Source organism: Bison bison, unplaced genomic scaffold (assembly GCF_000754665.1).
Source record: "Bison bison bison isolate TAMUID 2011002044 unplaced genomic scaffold, Bison_UMD1.0 scf7180017864068, whole genome shotgun sequence".
NCBI lineage: Eukaryota > Metazoa > Chordata > Mammalia > Artiodactyla > Bovidae > Bison > Bison bison.
In genome coordinates, this window is record NW_011494640.1 from 5,437,575 (window position 1) to 5,450,576 (window position 13,002).

Genomic DNA, 13,002 nt, shown 5'->3' on the forward strand with positions numbered 1-13,002 from the left:
GAGGAAGAGGGGGCGGGGAGACCCGGGTCAGAGGACTTTCGGGGTTGCTGGAGGACTCCTGGCGCAGGCTGCAGGGACTGCGATCGGCCCCGCTTCCCCGCGGAGCTGGCGGGCTCCCAGCGTGTGGGGAGACACGGGATGGAGCGGGGGTGAGGGAGTCTCGAGGTGCTGGGGAGGGGGGAGCACGGAGGGTCCCTCTCGAAGAGGGCGGCGATCGGGGGAGGCAGGCGGCGGGAAGGCCAGACCGCGGGGGTCCAGCCCCCGGCTTGAGATTCGGGTCCCTCAGTTGCGGTTCTGATCGAGGCCCCTCAGGAAGGGAAGCGGAGACAAAAATGAGGCGAGGGGCCGGGGGCGGGGGCGGCTTTGTCGGGACCGGACGCCGCTGAGGCCTCGGACGGCGTTTTAGGAGCTCAACTCTGCTTAACAATTAAGCCGTTTTCTTTCCACGGAAAAGCTGATCTAGGCTCATTAGCAAGGATGAGTGAGGGTTATTACTGGACATAGGAAAGGTTCCTTTTCGCTTTGCCTGTGATGTGTGTATGTGTATGAGACAGTCAGTCAGTCAGTTAGTTATTCACCATTCACTAGTGATGGTGGATAAAATAGGCTTTGGAATCCCTCAGACCCGGGTCCAAATTTGGCTTACCACGCAGGTAGCGCCAGTTGTAAAGAACCCACCTGCCAATGCAGGTAGACTTAAGAGAGGTGGGTTCGATCCCTGTGTTGGGAAGATCCCCGGGAGGAGGGCATGGCAACCCATTACAGTTTCCTTGCCTGGAGAATCCTATGGACAGAGGAATCTGGTGGGCTACCGTCCATAGGGTCGCAGAGTTGGACATGACTGAAGCAACTTAGCACGCGTGCACCTGGTAGTTTAGCCTCTCTAAGCTGCATGGCCCCCATTCTACAAGTAGCCTCGATTTCCTTATCTGTGAAATGGAACATTAGTATCAACTGGACAGAATCGTGGTGGAGAAGCCACCAAGCACAATCCCTGGCCATAGGAGGCACTCAGGTGTTCATTTCCCTCTAATTCAGCGTGAACCTGGCTAGGGTACCTGACAGTCTTTTCTACTGCGCTGTGGTCTCCGCACTAGCTCAGCTGTTCCAGGCTCTTCAGCCTGTTGACCTCAAGTGCACCCTCTAAAGGCTGGATATTTCCAGTGCACACCAGGTCTAGAGTGCAAATATTGATAAAGCCAAATTACAGAGAGGCCCCTACACACCTACATCTAATGACGAACCTGCTACCAGCATAGCTGTCCACCTCTGGGGAAGACTGTATTTTATATTTTATTTTGGAGCTTTCCCTTTCACTTCTCACTTATAATGAACTCCTTATATGCTAACATAATCGACCCTGATGCTGGGAAAGATTGAGGGCAGGAGTAGAAGGGGACAACAGAGGATGAGATGGTTAGATGGCATCACTGATTCAAGGGACATGAGTTTGAGCAAACTCTGGGAGATAGTGAAAGACAGGGAAGCCTGGCATGCTGCAGTCCATGGGATCACAGAGAGTTGGACCAAACAACAACATCACAATAGTCAAATTAAAAATCGATGACTTGCTTATAAAACTTACTCCCCTAACAGTGGTGTGGAAAGTTTAATTTCCTTTTAATCTCTGAAACACTCCCGCAGGCTCTGAATTATTTTCATTTCTGCCTGTTACCAGGTAAATATGTAGCTGATTTCCATGTCATAGCCTGCATGTGTTACTTCATTTACCCCATGAATAGTTTCTCTTTCACTGGTAATGAGCTCACTTTAGGGAAGGATGGGAAGTTGACTATTGGTCCCTAATCTTCCCATCTCCTTCCTTCAGCTTTTTCAGTGCAAGGCCCTAATGTGACTGGCAGAGCTTCTATTGCAGGTGAGCCTAGAATGGGTTACATCTTATACTTCCCTTTCTATCATTAGGCAGACTGTCCTCTCATGGTGGGAGAAGAGAGTGTTGGGGAAGCACACACACAAGTCTACAGCCCAGTGCAGACTAGTCTTCCCAAGGGAAACGGCTCTGAATTGCCACCAGTCTACTGGAGGCAAGAAGCTGAACCAGGAGATGTTTAAAAGATAGAGGGAACTTTACTTTCTTATAATAAAGTTTGTTATTCAGTCACTAAGTTGTGCCCGACTTTGCCACCCCATGGACTGCAGCACACCAGACTTCCCTGTCCTTCACCATCTCCTAGAACTTGCTCAAACTCATGTCCATTGAGTCAGTGATGCCATCTAACCATCTCATCCTCTGTCGCCCCCTTCTCCTCCTGCCCTCAATCTTTCCCAGCATCAAGGTCTTTGCTTCAGATGGCCAAAGTATTGGAGCTTCAGCATGAGTTCTTCCAATGAATATTCAAGGTTGATTTCCTTTAGGATTGACTGGTTGGATCTCCTTGATATATATTTAGAACTTTCCCCAAAAATTTAAGTAAAGAGAGAAATTACTTGAAAGACCATCATTCAAAGAATAATCTCCATCAACAGGTTTGTTTCATTCCAGTCTGTTTTTCCCCCACTATGGATAACATATTTTTAAAAACAACCAAAAAGGAGTTATTTCATGCACCCCATTTTGTGACCCCCCCCAAGTATAATTCACACCTTAGTGTGACCTTTATATGTCTTCAAAGAGCCTGTGTAGTTTCATTTTTGATGGTGCACTGGCATTGCATAGCTATGGCATGAGTGACTGATTTAACACTTACTGTAATGTTGGATATTAGAGATATTTGTAAGGTCATTTTTTTTTTCTCTCATTCTTTCAAAATTTCACTATTAGAATTCAGTTAAACCTTGAAGGATGAGCAGAAGAGGAGCAGGAGATTTGAAGGAGAGAAGAGCGTTCCCGAAAGAAGAAAACATCATGCACAAAAACTTGCAAGGCTGTGCCAGGTTCAGGGAGCTGCAGGTGCTTCCACCAGCCTGGAAAGTAGAGGGCAAAGGTGAAGAGCAGGAGGAGGGAGCTGGCAGAGCGGCAGATAACGCAAGAGGAGAACCTGGGGGGCAGACAGGGCAGTTTGAACTTGATCCTCAAGATAACCTGACAGGGTGGGGAAGTTACATGGTAAGATAGCATTTTATCGCTCCCAGCAGCCTGGGTAAACAAGAGGTGACGGGAAGAACCCAGCAGAGAGCAGCATCGTGGGCAGGAAGTGTAGTGGCTGAGAACTGCCCAGCTGTTTAAGAGATAGAATCATCTAAAAGATAAAAACAATGAGTGCGAAAGAAAGAGTCAAGATGTGTTCATTGCTCGGTGGTGTCCGACTCTCGCAACACCATGGACTGTAGCCTGCCAGGCTCTCTGTCTGTGGAATTTCCCAGGCAAGAGTACTGTAGTGGGTTGCCATTTCCTTCTCCAGGGCATCGAACCTGGGTCTCCTGCTTTGCAGGTAGACGCTTTACTGTCTCAGCCACCAGGGAAGCCCAATAGATAAAAATAATGATTAGGAGAGAAGGGAAGAGTCACGATGAGCCCCAGGATAGATCCTTTAAATTGCTCTTCCACTAGCATCCTTGATTTTTTAGTGCCTGTTTCTTCCCAACAAACTCTTAGTCTGGGGATTAGTGAACTTTACCTATAAAGGGTCAGAGAGTAAGCATTTTAAGTTCTGCAGGTCACATAGCCTTCAAAAAAGTAAAAACAATTCTTTGCTCAGGAGTGTACAGAGAGAGGCTGTGCAAACGGCACAGGGCGCCTCCCTAAAGGAGGTTGGGCTCTGGGTGCTTTGCCACAATCTGCTTCTGTCCTCTCGTCCATGGGCCAGTACTGCACAGAAAAGCCCCCCAGTTGGAGGTGTTCCTAGTGTATTTGGGACCGTTTTTTACATCACCTTCCTCCACTGCAACTAAAGGATTTTCAGTAATAATCACATGTCACGGTCAGTAATAATTGTTTTCTGATTTGCTCTTCTGTTTTAAAATAATTACCTGAAACAAAGAATGCATTTGCATTTTAAAGACATTATTCAAACTGAGTAAAACATTTCTTGCATTGACTGCTTTCCAAACCCAAGTTTTTCACCCTGTGCTCTGGCACTCTGTTTCGCTCTTTTAAATTTTAAACAAAAATGAAGACTGCAGGTGGGCATGTGGAGGGCAAAAGTCAAGTAGCTGGCATCCTGCTCCTCATCCCCACCATCATGTGATGTCAGGGTCCATCTCGAAGGTCCTGCTAAAGGCAGTGATGTGCAACACTGCAGGCACTGCAGACTCAAACTGAGCTGAGCTGAGTGTCAGCAGTTCTAAATTCTTAGAAACTCTTACTGTCAAAACAGATATGTGCATACAGATGGTCAAAAGACACAGGAAAAGATGTTCAATGCAAATTAAAATTTCAGTGGTCAGAATAGCCACCGTCAAGAAGTCTACAAATAATAAATTCTGGGGAGGATGTGGAGAAAAAGGGAACCCTCCTACACTGTTGGTAGAAATGTAAATTTGTGCAGCCACTATAGAAAACAGTGTGGAGAGTCCTTTAAAATAGAGTTGCCATACGATCTAGTGGTTCCACTCATGGGCATGTATCTGGAGAAAACCATAATTCAAAAAGATACATGCACCCAAATTTTCACTGCAGCACTGTTGACCATCGCCAAAACACGGAAGTAGCCAAATGTCCATCAACAGAGGAATGGATAGAGAAGATGTGGTACATATATACAATAGAATAATATTCAGCCATTTAAAAAAAAAATGAAATAATGCCATTTGCAGTAACATGGGTGGATCTAGAGATCGTCATACTGAGTGAATTATGTCAGATAGGAAAACACAAATATCATATGTATCACTCATGTGGAATCTCTAAAAAATGAAACAAATGAACTTATTCACAAAACAGAAACAGATTCACACTTAGAAAACAAACTTCCGGTTACCGAAGAGGAAAGGTCAGAGGGAGGGATAAATCAGGAGTTTGGGATTAACATATACACACTACTGTATATAAAATAGATAATCAATAAGGACCTATTGTATAACACAGGAAACTACATTCAATATTATATAATAACCTATAAAGGAAACTGAATTGCTGTGCTGTACTCCTGACATGCTATTGTAAATCAACTATACTTCAATAAAAAGATTTTTTAAAAAGAAAAAGACAGTAAGGAAAAAAAGCCAGATGTGTGCAGCTGGGGCCCTATATGTGTCAGTTCAGTTCAGTCGCTCAGTCCTGTCCGACTCTTTGTGACCCGATGGACTGCAGCATGCCAGGATTCCCTGTCCATCACCAACTCCCGGAGCTTGCTCAAACTCATGTCCATTGAGTCAGTCATGCCGTCCAACATCTCATCCTCTGTCATCCCCTTCTCTTCCTGCCCTCAATCCTTCCCAGCATCTGGGTCTTTTCCTGTGAGCCAGTTCTTCTCATCAGGTGGCCAAAGCCAAAATATCACCATTAGTTCTCTGAAATAACTTCCATGTAGAACACAGTGTTTAGAAAATGATGCTGATGCGATGCTTACAGACATAATATGAACACATCACTGTTTGAAACCTTGACCAACAACAGATTTTTTCAGGGAAGAGTGTTTTGTCTGTGACATCCAGAATTACTGGCACAACAGTGATGACAAAAAAGCAGACCAACTTCTAGTCGTTGGTTCTTGCTTTTTTTGTCCTCGTTGGTGGCTTCTGGGGCCGAGTGCCCCCTCCGCTCTGTCCGTGGGGCTTCACTGCCCCGTAGGGCTCAGCTGCCCAACAATCACTTCCACTTGTTGTAGACAGTGGTTTGTTTCATTATCCTGAACCCTGAGGCCCCAACATAGCCACCATCCTCCTCATTCTCAACCAGTGAGCTAGCTTCCCTGGACTTCACCAAAGAAATTACACTAACAAGCATAACTTTCCATCCCATGCTTACTGTCTTATCTCTATCTATCTGCTGCTTCCTCCAGTCTTAGAGGATTGGTCACCCTTCTTGATCAAGACTAACCCTGTCCCATGACCTTTGGGGTTAATCATTCTCTGTCTCTCTGGGCTTCCCAAGTGGCTCAGTGGGTAAAGAATTTGCTTGCAGTGTAGAAGTCACGAAAGACTTGGGTTTGATTCTTGGGTTGGGAAGATCCCCTCGGGGAAGGGCATGGCAGTCCACTCCAGTATTCTTTCCTGGAGAATCCATGGACAGAGGAGCCTGGCAGACTACAGTCCATGGGGTCACAGAGAGTCAGACACGACTGAAGTGACTTAGCACGAATGCATCTATGTCTGTCTCTGTCTTTATCTCTATCTCTATTTTTTTTTCTTTATTCTCAGTTCCTATGCACATAACTTCAATCTCATCCTACAAGATAAAACCAGAGACCTTCCCTGACCTGGTATCATCTCCCCTCTAGCTCCATCCAACCTCCATCCTCTTGATCGAACAACTTGAGAGATGGGTGTATACAAAGCACATATCCCATCTTATCTCATCCTTGTGCAAATGCAGCTGCTAACTGTTCATTTTGTAAAGATAAACTCTAAGATCCTTTTTTGACACATAAAGGCCTTCAAGATCTAGCCCTGGCTTTCTGGTAACCTGAACATCACTGTAGTATCCAAATTTCTTTAGTCCGATTTCCTGTTGTCTTAGCAGTTTTCTAGCTTCCCAGGTAAATGCTCAGAATGGGGGTGGACAGAAGGGATAAAAGTAAGTCTTGTATGTCAGATATAGCATCATCATTATTAGAAAACTCTATCTCCCATTGTCAGATAACAAATTAGCTTCTTCTTTACCAGTCTCCCGAGTTGGGTTCGTATGAGTCAGTCCCCCTGAGGCCAACCCCCTGTAGCTGTACTGAACAAATTGAACACTTGGACCCACAAAACTATGAACAATAACCTCTGCCAGGAGCCTGCACAGGACCGAGCTACCCTGCCTAAGGCCAGGAGCCTTCCTTCTCTGACATCTGTGTTATCTGTCAGTTTCCATCTCAGTAAGGGACACAAGGCTTGGGCTTTGGAATCAGGAATAGCTGGGTTCAATTCCCAGGTTCCTGTCTAGCCATACTATCTACTGGCCTTGAGAACTTGGGAAAGGTGCTTAACTTCTCTGAATCAATTTTCATTTCTTTGAAATAACCATCATAGTATTTGTATACAGGATGACTGCAAAGATGAAACAGGTTTCATAAAAGCACTTGGTCTTGTGAAAAGCAAGACGTGTTCCCAAATCTACATAATGATGAAGACTAAAGATCCAGTGTGACAGTGGGGTGACTTTGGTTTTGATGGGGAGGTAGTGCTGTCCAAAGAAGAAGGAGATATTTTTTGTTCTAATGTTCCATGAAATTATTTGTCCTTATGTATTTCAGAACATCTTGGAAAATGTATACAAGTCATGAAGACATTGGGTATGATTTTGAAGATGACCCCAAAGATAAGAAGACACTTAAACCCCACCCAGACATTGATGGCGGCTGGGCCTGGGTGATGGTCTTGTCCTCTTTCTTTGTGCACATCCTCATCATGGGCTCCCAGATGGCCCTGGGAGTCCTCAACGTGGAGTGGCTTGAAGAATTCCATCAGAGCCGCGGCCTGACGGCATGGGTCAGCTCCCTCAGCATGGGTGTCACTTTGATTGTGGGTATGTTCACGTGTGACCTGTTGTCAATTATAACTATAATATGACAGTCCCTCAATGTAAGTCATGCTTTATCTTGTTGAAGTACCAGAGATGAGATGTTGGTGGATGTTACTCTTGTTTTTATTGTGGTCAGATATACCTAACATGAAATTTAACCTTTTAACCATTTTTAGGTATACAGTTCAATACCATTGAGTACATTCATCACCACCGTCCATCTCCAGAACTGTTCTCATCTTCCTAAACTGAAATCCTACCGATTAAGCCATAACTCCCCATTGCCACCTCTCCTCTCAGCCCCCTGTCTCTGGCCACTACCATTCTGTTTAAAGTCTCTATGAATTTGTTTACTCTAAGTACCTTGAATAAGTAGAATCAGACAATATTTGTTCTTTTGTGTGATACTCCTGTTTGAGTACTGTAAACATTTTGAGCATTTAAAAAAATGATCATTAAAAATGTTTGCCCCTGTTTTCTTAACTATTGTAAACCATTACCTACCATTACAAATCTGTTTTTAAACACTTATCAATATTTTTAAAAGATAAAAAAAACTTAGAGAAAACACAGTAAAAGTAAATAGCCATCTTATTTCAGAGCCCTGGTGTTTTAAATTTGAAATATTGATCCCATGTGGTTGAAAAATCTATTAAGCTGTTTTTAGAAAGGTTATTGATACCGCAAACAGGAAGGAATAATAATATATTCTTGTATTTTGTTGTTTAAGCTAACCACCCAGAAATCTATGAAAGCAATTCTTATCTAATTGGAGACAGTAAACCAGAAAGCTGAAAAAAAGTGTAAGTGGTTAGTCACTCAGTCGTGTCTGACTCTTTGCAAGCTCATGGATTGTAGCCCGCCAGGCTCCTCTGGCCATGGGATTCTCCAGGCAAGAATACTGGGGAATACTGCCCTGCCCTCCTCCAGGGAAAACATAAATGGCCTCAGATATCTTCCTGGTTTTGTAAAAGGATGTGTATGTCAGGCATATTTGTGTTTGACGAGAGTCTGTGCCTTGTCAGTGTTTTCCACACTGGTAATTAATTGCTTGAATTCAATTCAGAGATTTGTGGATCTTGGCTGGTATTCAGCCAGTTTCTTTTTGGATAATACCAGTGACATTAGTAACAGTGGCAGTGCTAATGACAGAAAACAAGGACAGAGTGTTACTTCCCAAGATGTGTGCAGGGGGTATGTGTTTATCACAGGGACTGGTTACTGATCTAGTTTTAAAATTAAATAAGGGCACCATTACGTGTGTGAGTGAATTGCTGATAAATCATTTTTGCCTGTAACTGTAATGAACTGACTCCTTCAACCCTGCCGTGGCCTTGTTCATATCAGGACTGTTGTATCATATGAGAAGTGCAAGGAGGTTAATCTTAGTGCAGGGAATTTGCTAGTTTTATGTTGGATATGGGCTTCCCTAGTGGCTCAGATGGCAAAGAATCTGCCTGCAATGAAGGAGACCCTGGTGTGATCCCTGGGTTGGGAAGATCCCCTGGAAGAGGGCATGGCAACCCACTCCAGTATTCTTGCCTGGAGAATTCCATGGACAGAGGAGACTGGTGAACTACAGTCCAGGGGATTGCAAAGAGTCAGACATGACTGAGCGAATAACACTTTCATGTTGGATATAATTTTACCTTTTCAATGAGTAAGTAAAGGAAAACTAGTCTTCTGAAATACTTAAATCCATTTTCTTACCTTTTTTAAAATAAATATTTAGAGGGTAGAACAAAATACTTTCAGATTTAAACTAGGAAGTGTGTGTGTACAACAAAAAAGAAAATTCAGCCAAAGGCCAGGATATTTGTCCCAATATTTTCCAAGCCATCCAGTAAGATTGTCTTTGGTATTATTTCATGTTTCACAAGTTCCATAGGCATAAACAATGGAAATCAGTCCTAAAGTTATTGGATGTGGTTCTTGGGCTTCCCTCACAGCTCAGTTGGTAAAGAATCTGCCTGTAATGAGGAGACCCTGGTTCAATTCCTGGGTCAGAAGATCCCCTGGAGAAGGGATACGCTACCCACTTCAGTATTCTGGCTTGGAGAGTTCCATGGACTGTGTAGCCCGTGGGGTCACAAAGAGTCGGACACAACTAAGCTACTTGCACTTTCACTTTCCTGAAGATGATCCCCCAAATCAGAACACCTAACTCAACAGTGGTGATGAAATGTGATTGTCACCTTTAATTGGGAGGTAACTGTGAATCCTGAATTCTGAGAGTCTCTGAATTCCAGATAGTGGAGCTTCCGACAGTAGAATAACCTTTCTTCAGGAAAGGTACCTGCCAGATAAACATCTTTTATCTTGTGCTCAGAAATTATAGCACAGCAACACTCATAGTTATATAAATGAAAGGTCTTTTATTCTGTCTATCATGACCCTAAATTGCTATTCATTATCTAAGGTGCCTGATACAGGTGGCAGCAGATATGTTGGGTGCTTTTCCAAGGCAGAAGCCAGCAAAAACAGCTCTCCTTTATTTAGCACTTATTACACACCAAGTGTGGGCTCCCCAGGTGCTAGTGGTAAAGAACATGCCTGTCAATGCAGGAAGTGTAAGAGATGTGGGTTCAATCCCTGGGTTGGCAAGCTCCCCTGGAGAAGGGTATGGCAACCCACTCCAGTATACTTGCCTGGAAAATTCCATGGACAGAGGAGTCTGGTGGGCCCACAGTGTAGTAAAGAGTAGGACACGACTGAAGCTACTTAGCATACATGAACTCATGCACATGCCAAGTGCATATGATGTACATGATCTCATTTGATTCTCTGGCAAGCCTGGGGGCCAGACCATCATCATCTCACAGAGGAGATCATGCAACACTCAGAGACGTTACGTTACTGAAGTTAACTTGTAACCGGTAAGTGAGGGACAGGCTTCAAATGTGGTCCACTGGACTCCAAAATGGTGCCCACTCTACCACCCTGCCTGCCATGACATTGAATGAGAACCAAAAATATATTTGAAGTGAATAAGTATAAATTGTTTTCTCTTTCTCATCCTTGTAAGGACGTTGAGTTACCGCTTTTAAATTTAAAAATTCCATGAACTACGCATAGAGTTGAAAGCACTCTCTCGGGCAGTGACTCGCCCGTGGGAAACTAAATTCATTCTTTTTCTGTTCGGCTTCGTCGAGTATTAGTTGCAGCACTTGAGGCCTTCCTTGTGTCATGTGAGGTCTTTCATCTCAGCGCACAGGCTCTCTAGTTGTAGCACACTAGCTCAGTATTTGCATGGGCTTCATTGCCCCACGGCATGTGAGATCTTAGTTCCCTGACCAGGGACTGAAACCACGTCCCCTGCATTGCAAGGCTAATTCTTTAACTGCTGGATCACCAGGAAGTCCCAGCTTAGTAAGTGTTTAGCCTGAGATAGTCCCACCTGAACATAGGGTTTCATAACTGCATAAAGTAATCATGATCAAAAAATGTGACATCTTTTTTATTTTTTTTTTGGCAACACTGCACAACCTAAGGGATCTTACTGCAATGAGAGTGCTGAGTCCTAACCACTGACTGCCAAGGAATTCCCTAAGATGATGTTTAAAATGCATGATCTTGGACTTCCCTGGTAGACCTGTGGTAAAAACTACACCCTTCCAATGCAGGGGACTTGGGTTCCACCCCTGGTTGGGGAATTAAGATCCCACATACCACACAGCACAGTCAAAAAAATAAATAAAATGGATGATCTTACTGAATGCTCCAATGCTTTGACCACCTGTTGTGAAGAGCCAGCTCATTGGAAAAGACCCTGATGCTGGAAAAAACGGAGGGCAAAAAGAGAAGAGGGAGCCAGAGGATGAGGTGGTTAAATAGCATCACTGACTGAGTAGATACAAATTTGAGCAAACTCCAGGAGATAGTGAAGGACAGAGGAGCCTGGTGTGCTGCAGTCCATGAGGTCGCAAAGTCAGACTCGACTTAGCGGCTGAACAACAACACTGAATGTTGAGTACAGCCTCAAATGTTTGAAGAAGGAATCACTTATCCCAAGACAAGTTGCCACAAAGGCAGGAAGAAAAGAGGGTTGACGAAAATTAAAAAAAAAAAAAAATAGAGCAAAGTGTATTCCTGAATCTCCACACAGTGTCCTAAATGCATAGCCTGATGGGTCTCATTGGAACTGAGAGTCAGCAGAGCCTGAAGTATGTGTGAAGTCATGAGAAGTTCTTTCCGGCTTGGTTTGCATCTAGATGTCCTCATGAAAACAGGCTACAGGTGCCTCGCCTGAAGCATGGACGTCCCGAGAACCCCTTCCATACTCGCTTAAAGTCTGGAGAAAAAACTCAAATGTGTACAGAAGCCAAACAAGCCACGTACATGAAACCAGGAGGCCAAATAAGAGACTGACATGTGGGTGGGGACTGCGGCAAACCGGAGAGGGTGTGACACAGGTAAGCAGGATCACCTACCGTGCACAGCCAGCTGCTTTGGGCCGTATGGGAAGATCTGTTGCCCCTGGATTTTTTTATGAATAATCCTAATTTTTAAATGTTGGCAACTGACTCAAAACATTTAAAACTTTGTTCTCGATAAACAAAATGTATATACAGGCTGTGTGGAGCCCCTGGACCTCTAGTGTAGGATCTGTTGTAGACCAGAAAATGAATCAACATGTCTATTTATTTCAGGCCTGTCTTCCCTGAAAATCTAGAACCTTGTGTTCTTCGGGGACATTTTTGAAACCTGTCTTTGCGTGCCAAAAGCTCTCTGCACATAAGGCCACGGCAGGGGGTTTGGTTTGTTTTAGTTAACAGCTCTAGTAATGTTTTGTCTTCATATAAAGATTCCCTAAGAAAATAAAATGAAAATAAAATGCCACTCAGTTCAGTTCAGTTCAGTCGCTCAATCATGTCTGACTCTTTGCGACCCCATGGACTGCAGCACGCCAGGCTTCCCTGGCCATCACCAACTCCCGAAGTTTACTCAAACTCATGTCCATCGAGTCGGTCATGCCATCCAACCATCTCATCCTCTGTCATTCCCTTCTCCTCCCACCTTCAATCTTTCCCAGCATCAGGGTCTTTTCAAATGAGTCACTTCTTCGCATCAGGTGGCCAAAGTATTGGAGTTTCAGCTTCAGCATCAGTCCTTCTAATGAACACCCAGGATTGATCTCCATTAGGATGGACTGGTTGGATCTCCTTGCAGTCCAAGAGACCCTCAAGAGTCTTCTCCAACACCACAGTTCAAAAGCATCAATTCTTTGGCGCTCAGCTTTCTTCACAGTCCAACTCTCACATCCATACATGACCACTGGAAAAACCATAGCCTTGACTAGATGGACCTTTGTTGGCAATGTCTCTGCTTTTTAACATGCTGTCTAGGTTGGTCATAACTTTCCGCTAGTCAGTTCCTTTCTCAATGTCTGTGACAGGGCCTTTCATCGGCTTTTTTTTTTAAACCCTTGGGGG

General features: G+C 44.2%; 1 protein-coding gene across 1 annotated transcript in view; it reads left to right on the plus strand.

Annotated features, from left to right (window-relative positions):
* SLC16A14 (solute carrier family 16, member 14) overlaps positions 1-13,002 on the plus strand; it is a 34,057-nt gene that overhangs the window by 886 nt on the left and 20,169 nt on the right. The window contains 2 exon segments of the mRNA XM_010837011.1: positions 7,302-7,573; positions 12,966-12,993. Coding sequence (XP_010835313.1) covers positions 7,315-7,573; positions 12,966-12,993 — 287 coding nt within the window. The 5' untranslated portion in view covers positions 7,302-7,314.